The sequence below is a fragment of the Zymoseptoria tritici genome, chromosome 6, assembly GCF_000219625.1.
Source record: "Zymoseptoria tritici IPO323 chromosome 6, whole genome shotgun sequence".
NCBI lineage: Eukaryota > Fungi > Ascomycota > Dothideomycetes > Mycosphaerellales > Mycosphaerellaceae > Zymoseptoria > Zymoseptoria tritici.
In genome coordinates, this window is record NC_018213.1 from 2,403,782 (window position 1) to 2,413,536 (window position 9,755).

The window sequence follows — 9,755 nt, forward strand, 5'->3', positions numbered from 1 at the left end:
GGCACCAACCGAATCCCTTCCGCTCCCGCCCTCCGAACGAGAGTCGTGATATGGAAGCGCCAACAAGGAAATACGGAAGTCTCCCCAAAAGCAGAAAGAGGCACCGACCGAGTCCGTTCCGCTCCAGCACTTCGAATGAGCCTCGCATGGCGGAAGCACTGACACAGCTACTCAGCCGCCCGTTCCATCAACTCACAAACGGCATGAAACACCGCCCTCGCCCTCTCGTCCTTCTGCAACGCCTCATTTTGCCCTCCGCCGGAATTACCCTTATTCCTCCTCCCCAACCGATCCGAATGCCACCGAACCTTCTCCTTCTTCAGCAAATCCGTCAACTCCTTGATCTGCGGGGCCGTCGCCCTCGCCTTCTCGAACCCACACTCCACCCGTCCCGTACCCGGAACTTCGCTGTACGCCGGTTTGAGACCGACGACGCCGAGGTAGAATGCCTGAGCGTTGGCTTGCATGACTGTCTCCTCTGACCAAGATGAGATGGAGACGTCGACGTCGGGCGCGAAGAGGGTGTCGCGGGCGCTGAGGGAGGCGGCGGCGAGGCCTCGGGCGGGGTAGGGGACGTTTGGATCGAGTGGGGAGAGGTTGTTCCAGCGGTCGGTGTAGAGTTTGAAGAGGTGTTTGGCTTCTTCGGGTCTCATGAGGTTGGCGGGAGGGCGCGGTTGTGGTGGACTGTAGGCTTGGTAGGCGGACGAGTGGCGATGGCTAGACTGCGGTGGCGTTTTGTAGGAGAAGTTCGCGGAGGAATGGCGATGGCTTGCTTTTGGTGGTGGAGGCGGAGTGAACGATGTGCCACGGTAGTTTGGGATTGATTCTCGGTGACTCGTGTTTGGAGGTGGCATGTGAGAGTATCGATAGTTTTTGCGTGGATCTTGTTGCGGTGGGTCACCGGGCATTGCGAAGAAACTATAGCGAGCGTCGTTTGCTGGCTCAGGTATGCCACCGCCGAAGATGTGTTCGTATGTGCCAAAGCTCTGTGGCCTGGCGAAAGGCTGAAAACCATGCAGTTGCTCGAAAGCGGTGAAGACTGGGTCGGGATCATGCTCGGGATGCCATCCAGATTCGATGCCAATGTCGAGTGGAGTGAAGATGAAGTGCTCTTCAAGCGATGACGGAGGCTGCGTCGGCGGCGGCGGCGGTCGCCTGACGGACGGTTGCCTCACTGGTGCGGATCGAGGATGATATGACTGCGGGCGTGGTCGTTGCTGGGGAACAGCACTTCTTCGTTGCTCTGACTTTGCTCTGCGCAGACTACTTGTTGCGGTAGCCAACGCCATCTCATGATGTTTCATGTCATCCACCACCCGTTGCAGAAGACTTGAGCTGGCGTTCGGCTGCCGTGTAGCCTGCTCGAGACGCCGCTTGCAGCTTTTCACTGCTCGCCGCTGTACCTCAACAGCATTCTCCAATGCTTGGATCCATAAGTTGTCTACCTCGCTCTGGCGGGGGGAATGAATGTCGTGATATTCGTCCTCGGAAGATGATGATACGCGGTCAAAGTCCGCTGCCTGAGTGGCAGTCCTGGGTCGTGGCCGGGTACAGCCAGGTTCTTTCCTCTCCGAGCGATGAGCAGTCTGCGGTCGCTCGGCTGAGATCTTCTTTGCTGGAGACGACTCGCGAGCGATGTCCTCCTTCCTTGGCTTTGGTTTGGTGTCCAAGAATCGGCTCTTGATCTTGGAGAACATCGACTGTGGCCTTGCACGATTTTGATTGTCATACTTCTCATATGCCAAATGATCTTCCGAGCTACTCGTGCTCCCACTTTCTCTCTCAAGCTCAACCTGTCGCCTCCCGTCTTGGCCGTTATTTCTTGTCAGCACGTTCCTTTGTTGCTCCTGCGTCGACAACATATCCTCCAGCATTCCAAAAGCATTTCCCACGAACGTCGAAGTCCTGTTTGCATTGCGTGTAGGCATCGCGAGACCGGCACCGATATTATCACTTGTGTTCCTTGTCATCGCACCAAAAGAAAGACCTGGGGCTGAGAACGTAGCTGTGTTGACGGTATATTGCACACCGTTGTCCGTCCAGGAACGCGAAGAGTGGTTCAAGGGCGGACCCCGCGAATATGAAGTAGTAATCCAATCGGCGCCATTGTCATGTTGGTAATAGGAAGGGAAAGCCATTGTGCAGGATGGCCTGCAAGGCGGTATGAGATCAAGATTTCGACCGTCACAATCTCAAACGCCCAGACGTGACTGTCGCAGGCTGACGGGCATTGGCCGGTGCCGTCAACGTGCAGGTGTGTCGAATTGCGGGATGATCTGCGGCGGTGGCGAGTGCGAGTTGGCAATAGTAGCAGAATGGGGCCGAAGGTTGTCGTGGAAGTCAGGGTATCCCAGCTGGAGTCTAGGTATCTGCACGCGTGAGGTCATATGTGGTGACGAGACGAGGCGAGCTGCGGTATGTCTCCTCAATAATGAGAAGCTGGATCACGGTTGCGTGCAAAGACTGAATGAGGCCGCTCATAGACCGAGAATGACAGGATCATTCAGGTTGTGAGGCCTCAGTCAGCACACCGACCATTGGCGCGTGATTCATGCAGCCGTGTTTGCTTCACAGCTCATCGTGCGACCTCATACCCCGGACTTTGATCACGCATACGGGATTGAGGGGTTTATCGTCCTGGTGTGATGCGAAACGTGGCACTCGTGTTCGATTGACAGACAATCGAACAATAGCGGTAGCGCAAGAGTAAGTTGTGCCTGTCAGGCAAGGTGCAGTGGTGAAGATGGCACATGAATGCGGGTCCGTGCAACGCCTCAAACAGGTGAAGTGAAACACGCAACGACTGACATCGACGCAGGCTGACGTAGATTCCATGTGCAATGCCTTTATGTACGCTGATCATGATTCCTCAGTCTTTTCACCGGGTCGGACAGGTTTCATTCGCAACGTGGGGGCCTCACCCACATGCTGCAGACCTGTTCCGTCTTTTGATAGATTTCTGGCGACTTCATAGGCACTGCGCAGACAGTCATTTACGCCCACTCCAGACATCCAATTTCCGGCAACCCGTAATCGGCCTTTATACTCTTGCCAGATATTGTTGTGCGCTTTTTTGAGCCGCGTTTCGTGGCCCACGGTGTATTGAGGGATGCAGTCCGCCTGGAGATTCACCTGCCATGCCTCTGGAGCCTCTTTGATGCCGAGATGACGCTCCAGGACTGCGCGAGCCATCGTCACGCCTTCTTCTTCATCCGGAAATGCTGGCCAGCCATCCCACCAATGCCCACCAAGCATGACCGTCACTTTCGTTCCCCGACTCTTGACGTGGTCCTGCATATTTGGTACATCGGGCATGTTGTACCATGCGAAGTCGTTGACGTTGATGAGTCGGCCTTGTTCGCGAGCTTGCTTCAACTGATCTGCATCGACGTGCCATCGTGCAGGATCGACGTCCGAGGACCCAGGCGAGTACGCAGTATCAAAGACCACTCCTAGTGCGCGCTCCGGGTTGTTCTCGAAGGGCGTTGCCTGTGGGATCAAGTATCCGAACCCCGGCTCATGTAGATCCGGAGTGCGGAAGTACATGCTAACTGTCATTACAGTCACGGTCGGGATGCTGTCGATGAGACGAGAGCTCGCGCTCCCATGCCGGCAAACCGTGTTGAGATGCTCGGGAGAGAGCGCTGAAATCACATGCGTGTGTGTCTTGGACTCTGTTGATCCTTTCGTCGTGACTTGAATGCCCGAGTTTCCTTGAGACTGCACGATGGATTCTACCGGCGAACCAGTCTTGAACTCGACCCGTCCGTCCTCGAACAGCCTCGAGTGTAGCCTGTCCGGTAGCATTTGCAGGCCGTCCTTGAACGTGAACACGGAGTTGTCCTTGAGTGTTGCCTTCAATAAGGGGTCCCATTCGAAGACTTTCATTGCCTGCAAGAAGTCCGCCTCCCGCTTTGTGACCATAGTACCTTCCGCTCGTTCCTGAATAACACCCTTGATAAGGCTGTCATACTTGGCCTCGTGCCGCCATTGATTTGGAAATAAGCTCTTTGCAGATAGCTTATTCACATCACCAGCATATATGCCATGAATCACAGCGCTCAAGATCCGGTCTACCATAGTCGGGCTAAGGCGTCGCGAGAAGAACTCTGCAATGCTCTCGTCTTGTATGCTTCCGTCTCGTCCGGTCGTGAATGCCTCCATAAATCCGCTCTTCAAAGCCGTGGCGAAGACGGGCTCGGTCATGAGGCTCCATAGATTATTGAACAGTCCGGCCGAGGGATGAGGCATGCGAACGATGTGATCGGGGTAGTAGACGAATCGATTTTGAGCGGCTGGCGAGGATTTTTGCGTGAATATGGCGTCTTTGGTGAGATCCAGCTCTTGCATCTGTGATGCATCTGTCAGTCTCCGATGCCTCTCAATGAACGACTCTCGGGTCTTGACTTACCAGACTCGCAGCAAGAACGCCATTGCCGTTGGGTCGCAACGTGCGAGGTCCTCCCTCGAACAAAACCGTGCCATCATGGACGTCCGCCCGCTTCGACGAGACCCATCCTCCCACACGATCCGAAGCTTCGTAGAGTGTAACTTTAGCCCTCGGATGCTCGCGAGTAACATAATGGGCGGCGGCAAGGCCGGTGATTCCTCCTCCGAGGACTGCTACATCGTGTGAGGGAGCGGCTTCCGCGCTGTAGGTCCGGGACCTATGAGTTTGTAGGAGGCATTGCGAGGGCACCAGCGGTGTAATGCGTCGAGCGACTGCGGGTGCTAACAGCCTGTATGTGCATGATCGGCTGTGAAGCATGGCCGCATTGCTGATTGCTTAGACGTACGGAGGAAGTTGAACGATGAAGGTCGAAGTTCATCAAGCGTCATGATCCGATGGGCCAAAAGCCGGACCGGATGAGTAAGCTCCAGTATCCGGTTCTGTCTTCTTCAACCCATAGTTCTACTCTCGTTCCAAACCTTCTTCGACGAAGCGGTTCTTATATTAAAACTTGACGGCAGCGACTATCAGACGGTTGCTGAAGGCGTCTACCTCGCCAGATTGCATCTCCGGCTCCAGACCATTCGACCACGCCATCGAGATCACCTCATGCCGAGAGACCCAAGTCCCGATCCCTGCAGAGACAACAGGAAATTTAATCAACTTGCACAATACCCGTGAACCCGTGAACTCTAGGAGACAGGATCTTCTGTTCTGCGTGCCATTAGTGAAGCTCACTGCCTGATATGACCTTGTCGTCCATGGCCTCTGGCCTCAGGCTGCATCCGCGCAGAACGAGCGGAGTATTCCATGAAGCATGAGGAAGGTTTGGAAGGATGCGGAGGTCAAACTCAAACGCCGGCTTGACATCGACAGTCGAACTTGGGAGGGATCAGGGTACCAGATGCCACGACTTCTAGACGGCGGCAGAAGCATTCCCGACGTGCTCCCAGTATGAAATGCAAGACCTCGTCGGATCGGAAGTTCGAAATTCGAGCGCTACCACAAAATAGCGTGGTTGTATTCGCCCTATATCGAGATCCGGACAAGGTGGCACCTTGTCGATCACACCGGTACTAACAGGCTCCGGAGGGGCAACAATCGTGGAAACAGCTGGTGAAGAGAGCAGGAGTGGACAATCTTGAAAGCAAAGCATCCGTAGTTGAAGATTTTGAAGGTACAGTCATAACGAGGCAAGCCATGTATATGTAGTTATAGGACATCGCTGCCCATCATCTTCTCCAACTTCGATCGTTGCTCCACTGTACATGTGCAGCCCTGCAACGCTGATCCCTACCAGCGAACGCGCTTGTGCTCGCCCGCCTGGATCGCAACCCTCCTTCTCATCGGCCTTCCTCACTATTCTACTAGCCAGCTCGCCGAGTACCTCCTGCGTGAGCAGACCGTACTACTGGGGTAGCGGAGCGTGCTACATGTTGTGCCGGTAGACCGACAGGCCTTCTGGTGGTCTCGAACTGGCCAGCATCCCACCGAAAGCTTACGAATCGATATCGAGGATCTCACTGCAGCCGCCGACTCTGCCGCCGATGCGATTCTGGTTTCCTTAAACACCTCAGAAAGGGAGTGACGAGAGCGGGTCATGGCTGCCGGAAACCACGTTCGAGAGAAAGAGCGGAGTAGCAGTAATTGGTACAGCGGGGTGGATTTACAATGGCGGACACCACCACCACCACAAATGCAGGCCCCAAGCGGGCGGAAGAGAGCATGGGAAGAGGTCGTCACGCCGGTAGAAGGAGAGATTGTGCGGCACGATAGCAGGATGGACATGCAGGTACAGCGAAGGAACGTGGCGCCAGGATTCGGTGTGACACCACCGCTGTCGCCCAACGGCACCCACGTGTCGACGGAGACGGAGGATAATGTCGAGGAGATTCCGCGGAATAAGATGCAAACGGGATGTATACCTTGTCTGTAGGTTTTCACACGGCACGGCTTCGTTGAATATGGACTCTGTCTGACTGCGTACAGTATCAAGGGCGTCAGGTGTGATCCGAAGAATCCGGAGTGTAGACTCGCGATTTCCGATGACTGGGCGCTGAATGATGGCGGGCGAGATGGAGGGGATGAAGACGGTGTGTTTGGATCGAGTCTCAGCACCTTCCGACCTGATACGACATGGCGACGGAGCTGGAGAGAGCGACATTCTCTAAACTTCTTCGTCAACTTCAGCGCTCCCCAAATGGCTGGTTTCTTCGATTCTGCTTTCTGGCAGCGAATGGTCATCCAGACGTCTTACCACGAACCTGCCATTCGACACGCTATAACTGCGATTGGAGCTCTGCACGAATGCATCATGCAGCGTGCTTTCGCCGATGAGAAGCAAAGGTCAAAGGCGATGCAATTCGCGTTGAGTCAATGCAACAAAGCTATCGCCTGCTTGACCAACGACGCGGCGGGCGGCTACGATCCCAATCGAAGACGAATACCAAGCTCACGGCTAGCATTGACCACATGTGTGCTGTTCACCTGCTTTGAAGCCATGCAAGGACGATGCGACAGCGCCGTGAACCACGCTCTGCAAGGCCGACGACTGCTTCAAGCCACCGGCCGAGCAGCAATAACCAGCATGTCACCCCAAGGCGACGACGACATTGAACAAATGCGACCTCTAGTGGAGCGCCTCGAAGTCCAAGCCACGGCCCTCCTCGACAAAGGTCGCCGTCCCGAAATCGACACGTCCGGCCAAACTCCACCTCTCCCACCCATCGACTTCATCTTCAGCCTCGAACACGCCCACAACACCCTCCACACCGCCCTCAACAGCGTCATGCGCTTCATGCAGGGCTTTCACCCCACAGCTCCGAAACAACAGATCGCCGCGACCATGGCGGAGAAGTACCTCCGCTACTCGCCCTGGTTTCAGCAGTGGGAATCTGCTTTCACCTCCTTCCTCTCCGACCAGCGCGACTACATGTCCAACATGGACCTCAAACGCGCCATGGTGCTCAAAGCGAACCATCTCGTCGGCACGATGCTCGCGGCTGTCGATCAGTCCGCCGGCCCGGTGGCGTATGATGCCTACGAGTCGGAGTTCCGTGCGATCGTGGACCTGGCGAGGGAAGTGCTCGCTTCGTTCTCATGTCCGCCTTTGCCGACTTTGTCTGGTCCGAATTCTGGGACGCCGTACTTGTCGTTTTCGTTGTGGGTTACAGATCCTCTCTGGATGGCTATTTCAAGGTGTCGTAATCCGACGATCCGCCAATCTGCGTTCACGCTGCTTTCTCGTAACCCGAGACAAGAGGGCATTTGGCATGCTGGCCCGCAGCTGCCGAATTCGAGCCAGTATATGCGAAGGTCTCAAGCGGAGTCAGCGAAAGGCTGAGCGATCAAGAGTACGACTCCAAGTACAGCACCTTGAGCTAGATGACGCCCAGAAGCGAGACCGTCGCGCGAGCCGATATATCTGGAGGGGACAAGGCACGGCTGAGGTTGGCATTATTCCACGATGTGATGGATATGCAAACTGCCAGGACGAGCAGATCCAAGAAATGGCTTTCTCGGCCTCCTGTTGCCACACCAGCGGGGCCGGTTCACTGCTGACAATGTTTTGAACACCAATACCTCGGAAGAACAGCTACTAGCACGGCATGCCACTCAAGCAACTGCACATCGGCAAGGCGGATGGGCACGACTGCTCATTTCTCGCCGCTGAGCAATTCGTTCCTGTGCATGCGAGGTGGCATATGCAGCCTTACGCCACGGAGACAGCGAAACACTCGAGTAAGCAGCTCGTAAGCCGTAAATCACGGATCGTCAGACGAAGTCATTCTGATGATCGATCTCGCTCAGGGCAACGTGATGAGAGTGCTGGCAGAACGTTCTCGCTATCTATCATGACGTGGCAAGGCCTTTCCAATCTATTGGCACACAGTCAGCGATTGTATCCACAACATAGAACGAGAGGAAGCATGTAGCATTGGACAAATGGAGAACAAGTCAAACTCACCAAACTTCGTCCTCTCCTCATTCCTCCTCGAAACAACCACCTCATCACCCACCCTAACCACCTCCCCCTCACAACCCTCACCCAAGAAACTATACCGCCCAAAAATCGGACTATACTTCACCCCGGCATCCACCCTCCGATCCTTCTGCATCTTCTTCAACATGCTCCCTTGCTCCGTCGTGCCCGGCTGACCCGTCTCGTAGTCAATGTTGACACTCTTACATCTTCCGCAATTGTGCACGCATTCGATCTTCGTGGCGTTGCCAATCGTGAGTTCCGACCAGAAGTCCTCTTCCCAGGCTTCGTCCGCGCCTGAGACGATGATGTTAGGTCGGAATTTGATGATGTCCATTTTCTCGGACTCGAGCCGTGTCTGCAAGTCGTCCATGGAGGTTTCCGAGGCGACGAGGTAAGGCGCGCAGTCGGCGAATGTGATGCCGGGCGAAGGGAGGGAGTTGGAAATGGAGGTGGGGAGGTAGGCGGCTGCGGTGCTGGTGATGGAGGAGAGCCAGCCTGTGGCGGAGTTGTTGGATGTTTGAGGGGGTTGGGTGGAAGACATCAGCACGGGACGGAGGTGTTCGCCGAGGTAGACGAGGATGACTTCTTTGGCGTAGCAGGTGGAGAACCATTCGCTGTATTCTTGGGGCATTTGGTAGGCTTTTGTGGGGGACTTGTGCATTTCGATGTTGATGGTGGAGAGGTCGCTGATGTCTGGTCGGAGGGGGATGTCGATGGTTTTGGACTCGCCTTGGGGAGGCTTGTAGGTTACGGTCATGGTGCCCGCTGCTGTGTTGAGGGATGGGAAGAAGAGGACGCTCTCGGGGTAGTGGGCGACGTGGACGTTTTTGTATTCTGTGTTGCCATCTTTGTCTTTTGTGACGTGGAGGATCATGAACCGACGGTCGTTGGGGAAGCCTTCTTTCGTGACTTCTGCTTCTTCGAGCTCCACTGCTCGGAGAGCCTTGATCGGGTAGACGATGATCTTGCTGACCTTCATGATGGGTGCTATTTCTGTGGTGTTTCAAGAGTTGGGTTGGGACTGTGTAAGTATGTGCTTGCGAGGTGATCGATTATCTGAATCAATGCTGAGAGGACGAAGGGAATGTGAGGTGGTTGTTTAGTCTCAGAAGCACAGACCCTCTTGGCGAGCACTAACCTCTTCGAGCGCCTCGCCTAAGAGGGTCTGAGGGCCCAGCAGCGTTTTTAGGTAATGCTATGCAGCGCCGCGACATCGAAAATTCAAAACCACTTTTATCGCATAATTAAGGTATGTATAAGAAGCTGCATGTTAATCTAATTGCACTGCTATAAAAATTATGCTATAATTCTATCGCTGTC

General features: G+C 54.9%; 4 protein-coding genes across 4 annotated transcripts; 1 reads left to right on the forward strand and 3 right to left on the reverse strand.

Moving 5' to 3' along the window:
- Positions 1-167: 167 nt before the first annotated feature.
- On the reverse strand, positions 168-1,294 carry MYCGRDRAFT_110009 (uncharacterized protein; the record flags this gene model as incomplete). The annotated part of the gene is made up of 2 exons (XM_003851656.1): positions 168-993; positions 1,176-1,294. 2 exons carry the CDS (start codon positions 1,292-1,294, stop codon positions 168-170), a joined length of 945 nt encoding a protein of 314 aa, XP_003851704.1.
- A 1,565-nt stretch (positions 1,295-2,859) lies between these two features.
- On the reverse strand, positions 2,860-4,768 carry MYCGRDRAFT_43963 (uncharacterized protein; the record flags this gene model as incomplete). Its single annotated transcript, XM_003851655.1, has 3 exons — positions 2,860-3,279; positions 3,412-4,361; positions 4,417-4,768. 3 exons carry the CDS (start codon positions 4,766-4,768, stop codon positions 2,860-2,862), a joined length of 1,722 nt encoding a protein of 573 aa, XP_003851703.1.
- A 1,062-nt stretch (positions 4,769-5,830) lies between these two features.
- MYCGRDRAFT_110011 (uncharacterized protein) lies at positions 5,831-7,834 on the forward strand (the record flags this gene model as incomplete). Its single annotated transcript, XM_003851595.1, has 3 exons — positions 5,831-6,382; positions 6,440-7,575; positions 7,737-7,834. The coding sequence occupies 3 exons, from the start codon at positions 6,051-6,053 to the stop codon at positions 7,832-7,834; spliced, it is 1,566 nt and encodes a 521-aa protein (XP_003851643.1).
- Positions 7,835-8,328: 494 nt separating this feature from the next.
- On the reverse strand, positions 8,329-9,414 carry MYCGRDRAFT_43539 (uncharacterized protein; the record flags this gene model as incomplete). Its single annotated transcript, XM_003851654.1, has 1 exon — positions 8,329-9,414. One exon carries the CDS (start codon positions 9,412-9,414, stop codon positions 8,329-8,331), a length of 1,086 nt encoding a protein of 361 aa, XP_003851702.1.
- Between the last annotated feature and the right edge of the window lie 341 nt (positions 9,415-9,755).